This window comes from Leiobunum rupestre, chromosome 3, assembly GCF_980474605.1.
Source record: "Leiobunum rupestre chromosome 3, qqLeiRupe1.1.hap1, whole genome shotgun sequence".
NCBI classification, from domain to species: Eukaryota; Metazoa; Arthropoda; class Arachnida; order Opiliones; family Sclerosomatidae; genus Leiobunum; species Leiobunum rupestre.
In genome coordinates this window covers 19052660-19065935 of record NC_143386.1, presented here as the reverse complement: position 1 = coordinate 19065935, position 13276 = coordinate 19052660, and the positions used below count along the sequence as shown (strand labels likewise).

The window sequence follows — 13276 nt, the reverse complement described above, 5'->3', positions numbered from 1 at the left end:
ATCATGTATGACGTTTTATTTAAGGCAAATAATGCACCGCCAAATTTTATATTTCTGCTGCTTTAACATTTGTATTCATATTTAAGACTGATGAAAAATAATACCTTTGGTTGAAGAAAGGTTCCACCCAGCTCGATGGGCTTTAAATACTTGGCTTCTTTATCGTTTAGTAATGATAAAAAGAAGAGAAGAACTATAGATGAAAGTTGAACAATGTGAAATATTAAATCAAATGGCTCATCTGTAAAATCCTAGAAAGTAATAGAATCTCATTTAAAATCACAAGACTATCGCTAATTCGCTACCAGTTTCCATTGCTTAAAACATTATGTTATTTCAAAATATAATCCGAATTTTTCCTTTAGAATATATTTCGGAAAATCTACTTATCCTTTAAAAACCGATCAAGTTCTTTATTTATTCCTTATTAACTTTTAAAAACCAAACCTCTGAAGATTGCCCCTTCTTGATCGTATATAATTTATCTATATGTGCACTTCATAGATCACCGGTCATTCTCAACAACGCGAAGAATTTCCTTTTGAACAAGATGGATATCGGTGTGTCTGTCCACAATCGTACTCTGATATCGAGAGGACCTAATCAACATACTTTGTAGCGGTGTTCGTTCATCTTCCTGAGACGACAGTTATAATTTGATAGTGTTGAACTGTCTAAATGTGTATTTCTGATAAATATTCAAAAGAAGTGACCTTCTCCCAAAGATCCTCTTCTCAAACGAATTGCAAGAAAGTATAGGGAAGCTCTTTTGAATAAAAGTTAATATTATTCACTTAAGATAAATTAAAAATACTAGTTACGTAAACTTTATATTAATTATCTTATGATTTGCTATTTAAATCGTCTGAAATTAATTAATTTCATCAAAAACGGGTAAAACGTATTAAACTATTTAAATGAACTTTAGTGAAATAATCTACTTAAACTAAAGCTATTTTCTCTTTAACAAATGTGTATTTTATACTCCGGGAAAATGTGAAGTCAAATTTAATCGTTGATTGAAACCCATTCATGCTGGAAGAGTAAGCTTCATTATCCCAAAAAAAATTCGACCATTTTTTCTTTGGTTCCCTAAAGCTTAAGTTTCCGACGGAAGCACACTTATATGGATTGTTTCCTTCCCCCTGGCAGGCCAGTGGGAAAATGAGCCATGATGGATCGTTTCAACAAACCGATTCTCGTAAGTATAAATAAATACATTTATGTATTAAGATTTTTAAACATTTGTATCGATTTAAATTATCTACTGTAAAATAATCTATTAAATATTTTATTTAGAACTAAAGATCACAGCATACATTTAAACTATACAGGGTGTTACGGATGAGTAAAAGCTATTCATAAATTGAAGGACGTGTTTTTTGGGTGCTAATGATTCAAAAATATCCTTTGTTTCAGATTTTTGGGACCACAAACACCGTGCCCAAAACAAAGAAATTGCCAGTAATGTAGAGTTGGGTGCCTTGAACATAATTGTTTCAATTTAATTTTAAATTGATTTTATCAGTGAAGCAATACAAAATGCCAAAAGATCATTTTAGAAGTGTGCTAAATCATACAATGATTTCATAAATGCCAAGTTACAGTATTTTAAAGAATCGAGTTTAATCGACACTGTTAAATAAGCAACTTGTACGAGTAGAATGGCTAGTTAAAACGGCTCTATTGGGACATATATATTACTTAGCGAAAGAAAAAAATTACACTGACAATACCACACCGAACGTTTTTGCCTAATCCGTAATTAATTAGATTAAACACAAGTTGTGTAGGTGGTATCTAGCTTTATCTCATCTGAACGCATTAGTTGCGGGGGATAAAATTTAATTTCCGTATTTGCTTTTAAGAAAGTCATTTAGGTTCTTTAGACTTTGTTCTTTACTATTAAAGGTAGGGTGCTTTTGAAAGAACAAAATAAAGCGCTGTAGTGAAAATCCATTATTTTCTATCAAATATTAAGAAAAGTACGGTGTATTTTACTATTTCCCAGTACCTTATGTGCGGGTGTGCTCTAGGGAAAAGTGCAGAAGCCCAAAGATTATTCCGAGTACAGTCCCATCAAAGACCGGTACCAGATCGACGCCCATTGCCGCTGTTCACCGAGAAAAATGTCTGTAATTTTAACAGTAATATTTTACAGTTTTCGATTGTGCATAAGCTTTAACAAGTTTTACTGTCAATTGGAAAAACAGCTAAGTTGTGTTTTTTAATATACCGAAAAAAGCTGTGTTTTTCACCAAATGAGTGTAGCTATTACAAACAACTGTAATTTTTACGAAATTGTTATGTAAATTGTTATACACAATTTTAACTGTATTTCTCTACTACGAGAAACTGTTTTATTTACAAAACGAATGCAACTTCGCTCCTCTCCAGGTATAGAACTAAATTTTTATGAATCTTAAAAAACCAAAATCCAAAAAAATATTATACAATGTGCTAGTTACGTGTATTGGTATACATGAGATATTACCGTGAATTGCCTTTTTCTCAACGGAAACTACAACTTTCTAATTCTTAACTGACCTGGTATCTTAAATATTTTTTCCCTCTAATTCTACTTTCGAACCAAAGCTAGAGTTGGCAACATTCCTCTTTTTCTCATATCTTTTGTCCGAAGAGATTGAGTGTGTCAAAGAGAGCGAACGTGAATTCTAAGAAAAGGGTCGAGTCAAAACGTCCTTGATGGGTTTTTTCCTAGGGTCCTTCATGAGAGAGGCTAGCTTTCAGCGTTGCCAGACGTGCGATAATGTCATTGAAATTTTTAGGCCGTACTAAAATTTTCATGGCGTGAGATATCGTACCAATAATGAAATTTAACGCCTTAAATAAATGCGCGATAATTTTCAAGGAAAATCGATAATTTTTTTACCTTGATACGATAATTTCAGATATTCGGTCTTGTCGTGCGTGGAAATTATTGGGCTGGCCGCTCGGTCAACACGTGTTTCAGTATTCAAGGAAAGATAGGCTTAGTTTCTTGGATATTTTAGAGCACTTTTAGTTCGGAATAAATTGTTATCTAGACTAAAAGTTTATTGAAATAATTCGAAGCAATTTGGTAAGTAATTTTGTTATTATATTCCAGTCACACATATATTTATATCAGTATTTTCAGCGAAGGAGGATTCAAAGGAAAACGACTACATCTAGTATTTCAGTATATGGATATTTCTGAACTGGAATATATCAAGCTAAAACAAATTTACGATTTTTTTATATATTTGAGCAGTAGGTCTATTTAATTATCAGTATAAAGGATTTACCTTTACAGTAAATTTAAAACTTGATGAAATCGATATTATTTAATATTAACATAATCTAAAAATGTAGTTTAAATAAAAATCGTTTTTAAATATATGAATTTTAAATTCTTTAACTTTATTGGGTACGATCAGTAATGTTCAGTCAACGAAAAAAACCGATGGATTTGATATTTTCCACTGATGAGCTTTTTCGTCATAATGACGTCGTAAGTTGTTTAAGTTTAACGCTTTTATTCAATCATCGGTGTTTTTTTAAATGTCGTTGAATTTATAGTAGTTTAACGTCAGTAATGACGTCAGTCATCGGAAAAACCTGCTCTTCCAGCCGATGACTGCGGTGAGTCACCGATAACCATCGTGACGTCAAAACAGGAAACGCGAAAAAGCGAACAGTAGGAAACCGATGTCAGCGATTACTAGTCGGCGAGTCCGATGAGCGCTGCTGAACATACCCAATATTTAATATAAAATGAAATTTAAAATATTTTTAGATTTAAATTTAATCATTTATTCATTTTCAATTTTGAAAAACTTAAACACTTGGTTTTTAAACAATTAATCATATTAATATTTGAATAAAGTGTATTTTAAAAATCAATTTGAAGCTGTAAAATTACTAATAATTATTTTTTTAATATTATTATTATATGAAAAACTAAATGAACTCAAATTTATTATTTAAAAGTCTCATGATTTTTGCACGATTTTAATGTCTTAGAGCTTGAGTTGTAATTTTAAAAATTAAATTAACTTACTTTGCAATTTAGTTAAAAACCTCAAAAATATATCAAAAAGTCTATAGTTTATCTCGTTATTTAATTTTCCAGAAATTTGAGTTTATTATGAAATTTTATAATTCTTAGTTATTTCTTTCAGAGATAAATGATTTTTAAATGTGCATTAAACAGTTGCTTGGGTTATTCAACAGTTAATTATAGGCAATACGTTAATCATTACTCTCTTCACAAACATTTACCAAATATTAAATATCCTTGCAATGTTGATAATTGTGGAAAAGTATATAGAAATTTCAAATCATTTCTTAGTCACGCGCAACGTTGGCATAAAGATTATTTTTATGCAGCTCTGAAATCTTCGAATGAAGCCTTTGACACAAGTTTAACTGAACAATATTCATGTAGAGTTCAATCTTGTCAGTTCGTGTTCAAAGCATTTAAAGATTTAATTTCACATTTGAAAAATCATATAAGGGAAAGAAAAGTAGTTTCTTGCCCTTTTGAAAAATGTCCAAGACGAACATATGCAAAATTGAATTCTTTTACGTGCCATTTAAGTCGTTACCATAAAATCGAATTATCAAAAAGTCAAATAAACGTTGATATTACAAATGAAAATTTTCAAATATCTGAAACCGAAAGAATCGGAAATAATGAAATTGAAAAAATAAATATAAATGAACTGGTATCATTAGATGAAAACCATTCAACAGAAGGAAACAAAAATATTGAAAATTCCATCACTACATTAAATAATAACTTGTATGAAAAAAATTTGGGTCTTTTTTATCTCAAACTTCAAGCAAAAAAATTCGTTCCAAGTTCTACGATTCAATTTATATCGGAGGAATTAAAATACTTAAGAGAAGTGGAATACTCATTATTTTCTGAAAATTTGGGTTTAGTACTAAAATCGTCAGGGATTGATGAAGAGGTTATAAAAATTGTTAAAGGAAAATTACCTAACATTAATATTGCTCAAAAAGATAAGGAAAATTTTTCTTCAATTCATCGTCGGCATGCGTACTATAGAGATCATTTGAATTTCGTTGAGCCCATTCCAGTGCTGTTGGGTTATTTCGAAGGAGAAAAAAGGTTTTATCATTATGTACCGATAAAAGAGTCGCTCGAAATAATTTTTTTTGTCAAATAATGAAGTGCATAAAATACTTCAATTTTCTAAGCCCACCTACGAATTTGGGAAAAAACAGTATCTCAGAGACATTAGTGATGGAAAAATATTTCGAAAAAAATATGAGGAAAATTCATTACAGCTACTAATATTCCAAGACGCGTTTGAAACCGTTAACCCCTTAGGATCAGCCAAAAGTCAACACAAAATATTAGGAGTATATTACACACTTGTTAATATCCCGCCTGAATTAAGGTCTACAGTGGATCACATACAACTAATATGTCTATGTAAAGATCAAAACGTTCAAAAATTTGGCATTAAAAAGTTCTTCGAAAAATTGATTTTTGATCTAAAATATCTTGAAACTGAAGGCATTACTTTGAGAAATGGTGAAAAATATAAAGTTTTTGTGGTATGCCTTCTGGGGATAATCTAGGACATTCGGAAATTGCAGGTCTTCAAAAATCATTTTCTCGTGGACATTTTTTGTCGCTTTTGTCTTGTTACGACTGACCAAATAGCCAATTCTAAATATTTTCCTAAAAGAACTGTGGAATCTTACGAAAATGATCTTGAAGCGCTTAGGATGAATACTGAATTGAAAATAAGCCGTGGTTTAAAATTTAATTATCCCTTTAACGAATTAAGAAATTTTCATGTTTGTGATCCCGGCCTAGCTCCTTGTCTAGCACATGACTTATTTGAAGGAGTAGTTGCGTATGACCTTCATTTATTCTTATCTCATTTTGTAAAAGAAAAGTGGTTTTCATGGAATTATTTTAATTGGCTTATCGATATAAGGAAAGGATGCGGGAAACAGACCATGTCACACTAAACCTAATTGTAAAAGACTTAGTGGGGATGCTTCCCAAATATGGTGCTTGTTGAGACTTCTGGCCCTAATTATACACAAACGAATTAACAACTATGGTGACACTGTATGGAACCTTTATATACAACTAAAAAAAATTGTCGAAATTGTTTCTGCCCCAGTAATTTCCAAAACTGATGTCGTAGTTCTATCGAGCAAACTTCAGGATTACAAAGCCGAGTTGTTAAAATTATTCCCACAATATCAACTCAAGCCTAAGCACCATTTTTTATTTGAACACTATCCTGAACTTATATTGCATTTCGGACCGCTAATTCGTCTTTGGACCTTACGTTTTGAAAGCAAGCACGAAGTATATAAAAAGTACGCTAGAAATACTAAAAATTTCATCAATATTACAAAAACTCTAAGTGAAAAGCACCAATTTCAACAAGCATATATAGCTTCGGGTTCACCATTTCCTCCGGAATTGCAATTTATTAATTCCAAATTTAAAAAATTGGAAACCTTTGACGAGAACTTTAAAATCGAAATTGAAAGACTGAAAATAAACTTTTCTAAAACATTACTATTAGATAAAATAGATTATAGAGGAACTACATACGAAAATGACTTGTTTGTATGTATTTATGTTTCAGAAAACGAAATTATCTTTGGTCGTATAGGAACAATGCTCTTGGAAAACCAAACAAATTTGTTTTGTTTTGTTCAAATCTACTCATCAGTGTACAATAGAAATATTCATGTTTATGAACTGTTTAATCGTATGGACCCAAAGATAATCAGTATATCATTATTGCCCGATTATTATCCTTAACACTCATATAATATTTCTACAAAACATGTTATCAATTTAAAGCATGGTGTTATTCATTAATAGGTAATTTTAATGAACAAAATCATTAGTTAAAACTTTACCAATGTTATTTTGTCTTTTATAGATGGCATGCACAGGAGGTATTGTAAATAGCGATGGGATATCAGCTCTTGCAAAATTGGTCAAAGGTGTTTTCCCCTCGGCACCACAAAAACAAATTGAACAAATAACAGCTCAATTGCAAGACCTTGGGGTTGAGAATTTGGCAGATATGGCTTTAGTTGATGAAGCAATGCTTAAAAGTGAATTTCTAAAGCCAATTCAAGCTCGTAAGCTGGTTCTTTATGCGAAAACACAACTGGAAACTACGTCTAATAGAGGTAAATATAACCACTATTATACATCAATATAAATAAAATTAATATACTATTTTTAGGTACAAATGAACATCTATGCTCTAGTACTACGAATTCTTCTATGGCTAAACCTACCAGCTCATCGTCAAACACGTCTAACACTAATAAAGACAATAGCAATATAGATTCCCAAGCTCATTCGGTAAGAATTTAGAAAAATAATTTCAAACTTTATTTATTTTATTAATATATAAATAATATATATAAAAATTATGTAAATTAGGTATTTTATTTAAATATTTTTTAAAACATGGCAGGTCACTATGGATCAAAGTACTAGATGGATAGATAGAGAAATACGAAATTTCTTTAAGTGTTTTCAACAAAAAAGAAAAAATTAAACAGTGTTTTCCGCTTCAGAGGAAACATTTGAGCGAAGAAATGGAAACTTTAGAATTTAAACTTAAATGGCCTTTAATTTTTGAAATAAGTGGTGCGAATTCATATCTAGAAAGACTGACGTCAAAGAACTTTAAAGATCAATTTAAAAAGTTCTTCTTGCTTAAAAGTAACATGTTGTGCAATTTTTTCTCAAAAACTGAAAAAGAATCGACAAAGAACATACTACTTGAAATTAGAAACGCGGATAAATCCGAAACTACAGACAGTCCTGTCAAACAGTCTATAGTCGCAGGTGTAGTTAAATTAATAGTCAACCACTTTAAGGAGGAATATAGACAAATTTTTCCAATTGTAGAGGTTAGTATATGGATTTTACATACTTGACACCTACCAGTTTAAGAATCAGAGGGGATATAACCACACTTAGAAAGTCTGTAAGCCGATTACTATTAGATTAGCACTGTAAAGGGTAGGGACTTGGAAAGAGTACGCGTAATCTCATTAGTACAGTACACTGATTTAGTGATGAGCCCCTCGGGAAAATTCACTGGCATATATTATACTTATAGTATTAAAGTTCTACTTTACCATAAGATCAATCAGCGTGTTAACTAAATTTTTCTTAAAGCCTGGAACTCCCCAAAGTGCGATTGAGCCAAAATTGCCTCTAAATCCTTGCTTAGTAGTTGTTGGTATGTTACTTAATAAAATCACCGCAATCATACTGAATATTAATAATTTCTCAGATTTGACTCATAATAAATTCATAGGTGATGGAATGAAAAATGCTCACCATTTCATAGTAACCACTGACGGCAAAATTGTCAATGATCATTTTCAAGGGAAAGACATCATAAAAGCATTATCATTTTTTTTGGAATGTTTTATTTATTCAACATTCAATACCCTGAAAAATGCCAATCTACACTTGAATTTTTTCAAAGGTAATTAGATCAATTTATAATATTTCACATTCTTTTCTCGGTTTATAATTTTATTTACTAATTTTACAGATATATAGTTAAAATAAACCCAAAAAATGGAAAGGATGTTGCCAATTCCAAAGTTCTCAATTTAATAAACAAGCTCTCTAATTTTGATTGGATGCAGTGAGTGCCAGAAAAATAATATCGTTATAATTATTCATCTCAAGGCTAATTTTTTAATTAAATTGAGAATAATAATTCCTATATTATTAGCATATAGAAACATTTTCATTCCATTTTGTTTTTCTTTTTCTCTTTAACATTGTTTTAAGTTTAAAATTTAATATAAACGAACTTAAACTTAAAATGAATTGCAATTTCTTTAAATATATCTTTTTTTCAATTTCTTTTATTTTAGTGTAAAAAATGTTCTTAATTGATTTTGTTAATAGTTTTTAGAAATATATGGTTTTTCTGATTTTGCTAAATTTAAAATCTTATATTCTTAGGATTGTTTTAAAAAAAATCTATTACTGAATTAACCAAAACTATTGTAATTTAAACTTAAGTTTTAAATAGTGTTGTAACAATTTTTTTTGAATTTTTAGCGGTTTAATTCAGTATATTTCACTCTTTCAGTAATTTTTACCTAACGGATAATGCTGCAAATATTCTTTGTAATGTCTACAGCTTCTAACTAATGAATAAAGAGTTTATTGCAAATTTTATAAAACAAAGAACTATATTTTTGACAATTTATTCAGATATAGGTCAAAGGGGTAAAGTTGTTGAAATAACAAATAATTTACACAGTTTTGTAGTTGTAACATTAACAAAATGTTGAGGAAACTACTGACCGTTTTCTGTTTATTTTACAGTTTTTTATTTGTAAAAATAACAGCAAATGTCGTATTTTTAACAACTTAGGTTTACAGATTTTACAGTTATCGAATTGTAGAAATTACTGATTTCTTTTGGTAATTTGTACATTTATATGATTGTAAATTAAACATATTTTGTTGTAAAAATTACCTTTTACTTTCTGTATTTTTTACAGAAAATTTCAACTGTATTTTTTACAGAACTATTTCTGTTGTATAAAAAAACTGTACTTTCGGTAAAATATACTGAAACTTACTGGCATATTGTACTTCCAGTAATTTTCTGTAAATTTCACAGTGCATTTTTCTCTCAGTGTTGACTGACGCTTGAGAGAACACGGACAAGTTAAACCAGGCCAAATTCGTGAGAGAGTGCACAACGTATCAGAAGACATTGAGGAACAGGTACCTACAAGAATTTCTTTCAACTAGTTTTAGCTAGTTATGACTCTTCTTGCCTTTACGTTAAGTAAATCACTTTAGCAACGTGAATTGAAATAGTAATTACGTTAGGTTCTTACCATTGCCAACAACGATCCTGGAACAAATATCTGACGAGTTGGGAGACAATTGGATGTAAATCACGTTATGGTGGTCTGAAGTCTAAATGGTCATCAATCTCACCCGTACCATTTTCTCTGTTGTTTGTTGACAAAGAAGGTCGAGTTTTCTGTTAACAGTTCATCAAGCCAATTTTTCATAATGGCTTACTCAATTTGCATAACACTCACAAGTGCATTCAAGAAAACACCCCAAGGGGCTAGTGTTAGATCACATCAAGTGCATTTAAGCCTAATTGTTTTGTGTGATATTGTTGTTAACCATTTATTTGGTTCTTTTTTCCTTCTTTCTAGGTTAAATGGTTAGGCATACTTACAATTAACTTGAGATAATTAACTAGAACTAATTGAAAACGTGCCAATAGAAACGAGAAGGCGAATGTGGCTTCTCTTCATTGTAGGGAGATACGTAAGAGCTCAGTTTTCTTTAAGGTGGATAGGGCGTGGTGGACCAGTTGTGAGGTCAGCCCGATCTACAGACTCAAACCTTACTGTTGAAAAAACAGCAAGTATGGTTTATAATTTACAGCAAGGTGCAGTTGAAGTGGGATAACAGTAGTTTGTCGTAAAATTTACAGCTTTCTGCTGTATTTTGAAGAAAACAGTAGCGACTGTAAAAATTCATTTTCGTACTGTTTTTAAAATGAGAGTTATATTAAAATTAACAATATGAAACCGTGGTTGACGTTTTATTTCAAAAATGAGTAAAATTTACCACGCGTTGCTGTTTTTTCTGTTATAAACGGCAAGCTCTTGTATATAAAACAACTAAATTATTATTTAGTTGTCAAAACATTTTTTGAAATCGCACAAGTTTCATTTTAGTTTTAAATATAATAATATCCGATAAAAATATTTTTATATACTCTTTTGTATAAGTAGTACCCTACGAAAAATGCTCTATTAATTACAACCCTTGTTCATCGTGTGCTTAATAATTTGAAACCAAGTTAATAGTTTACTTTTCTTTGGTTGTCCCTATAACTCTAAAGTACAAAGGCTCTACCTAAACATGATCAACTCGAGTTGTAGTCATTTTTGGTATTTTAGATTATATTATTCTGTTCGATTACAGAAATATTAAGACAAAACATCTATTATAATAATTTTAATAATTGATTAAAACCTTTATATATATCTATCATAAATTGATTAATAAAATATTTAAAAAATTTAATTAAACCAATGTGATAATTGTTTGATACGTAAAATTTTGGATGGAATTTGAAGGTTGTTAATAGGTTCTGTACTAAATACATTTGATAACTAAAACTACGGCAAACACTGGAATTTTACAAACATTTGAATTTACTGTAAAAACTGCCTGCATTTACCGTCCCAGCAAACACAAATCGGCCCTGGGACGTCGCAGCATGGTCCATAGAGCCCAGCTTGGTCCCGTCAAAAATTCGTCCTACGGGACGAATAACGGACGTCCCATTTTAGTCCTCGTAGAACCAATTTCGCGACATCCGATATTCAGCCCAATCGACGTCGCATGGATCTCCACTATTCGTCCGAAATGTTCAGTCCATCAATGCTATCTAGAGGTGCGTTTATCAGCAATTAATTTTAATTTTTTTCACCTGTATTTGTATTTGAGCTGATAATGATTAATGAACCACAAAATATTAATTTTATTAAGCATATTATTATTTAAATTTACGAGTTTATTAACGTGAATTAACGAAATTACGTGTTAAATCAAAACTACTTAATTATTTAATTAATTTTATCTGTTCTTAATTTTTATATTGGCTTATATTATTATTTTCATTATTTTCATTTGATTAATTATTTCTACAATCACAGCCAATTACTGCGAAAAAGCTGATCTAAGTTGGCCGAGATAAAGTCCTTTTAAAATATCTGGTAGCCCAGTTTGTAGTTTCATTTTTACGACGCCTGTTGCATTTATCAAAGACTCAGATTTAAGAAGTTAAGAAACCAGTTTATTCCAACTTAGTCGATGTGGTTACAAGATGAAAGAGACAGCACAACTACATTAAAAGTAAAATGAGAGTGCCTTATATACATTAAATTATCGGCATAAAAAATGAACTACCAAACATAGTTCTTTAAATTAAGTGTGACGTAAAAAAGGTTCTTGTTGATTTAATGATTTAAAGCGTAAACATTCTCCCCAGCAATGACGTAGTCATTATTGGTTGACCTCCAGATTATATAGCATTTGAATGGCTCTTCTTAGAATGGTGCCGTCTGAAAGGCGAAGGGTGCATGACCGGACTAAACCATCTCTTCCGGGTTGGGCTTCAAGGATACGGGCAAGGCGCCATGATTGTCGTGGAAGGTGTTGATCCCCGATCAATACGACGTCGTTCTCTTTGAACTCTACTTTGCCTTTAACTGGCCGGCTAGTATGGGCTGAGCGTAACTCCATGAGGTAATTGGTCCGCCATATGCTCCAGAATTGGTTTAATAGTGACTGTCGGTATTTCAGCTTCTTCGTCAGCTGATCTCCAGTGACCTTCAAGGGATCGTCCCTGAAATCTCGGTTCGGCAACGAAATGAGACGCCGTCCGACTAGAAAATGCGCTGGCGTAAGAGCTTCGGGCTCTCCAGCTTCGGTGAAGTTGTGGGTTAACGGGCGGGAATTAATTACGGCCTCAATTTCAGTAATGGTGGTAGTCAGCTCTTCATAAGTTAAGGAGGTTCTCCCGAGAGTTCGATTAAGGCAGGTTTTGACAGATCTGACCATTCGCTCCCAGAAGCCTCCCCACCATGCTGCACGCTCGATGATATACATTCACTTGATGCCACGGTCTCCGACGTACTTCTGGACCTTTGGGTCGCTGACAGCTCGAAAAAGTTGTTTGATGTCCTTTTCTGATCGTTTAAAGGCTTTTGCATTGTCCGAGTAGATGGTGCGGCAAAGTCCTCGTCGTGACAGGAAACGTCGAAAGGACAATAGGAACTTCTCGGCGCTCAAATCTGTCACAATTTCCAGGTGTACAGCTCGAGTAACTCCACAGGTAAATAATGCGATATAGACTTTTGGCTGGCTGGTCTCTCGGATATACAGTGGCCCGGCAAAGTCAACTCCCGTAATGCTGAAAGGATCTGCCTCCTGGACTCGATTGGCCGGAAGGGGCGCCATTATTTGTGTCCCCGGCTGAACTTGGAAGCGCTTGCAGGTGCGACATCGCGACAAGAGCTTTTTCACCAGCTGCCGTCCACGGAGAATCCAAAATTCGTCTCGGATTTGAGTTATGGTACTATTCAGTCCGCCATGCATGACTTTCCAATGACATTCCATGACCAAGAGTTCAGATACACGACTCGTTGCTGGTAATATACATGGGTGCTTGTTATCGTACTTCAT

General features: G+C 32.1%; 2 protein-coding genes across 2 annotated transcripts; both read right to left on the bottom strand.

The window, feature by feature from the left end:
- Window positions 1-12094: 12094 nt before the first annotated feature.
- LOC149949749 (uncharacterized) lies at window positions 12095-12700 on the bottom strand. The gene has a single exon (XM_090169485.1). It carries the CDS (start codon window positions 12698-12700, stop codon window positions 12095-12097), a length of 606 nt encoding a protein of 201 aa, XP_090025611.1.
- LOC149949748 (uncharacterized) lies at window positions 12701-13276 on the bottom strand. Its single transcript, XM_090169484.1, has one exon. It carries the CDS (start codon window positions 13274-13276, stop codon window positions 12701-12703), a length of 576 nt encoding a protein of 191 aa, XP_090025610.1.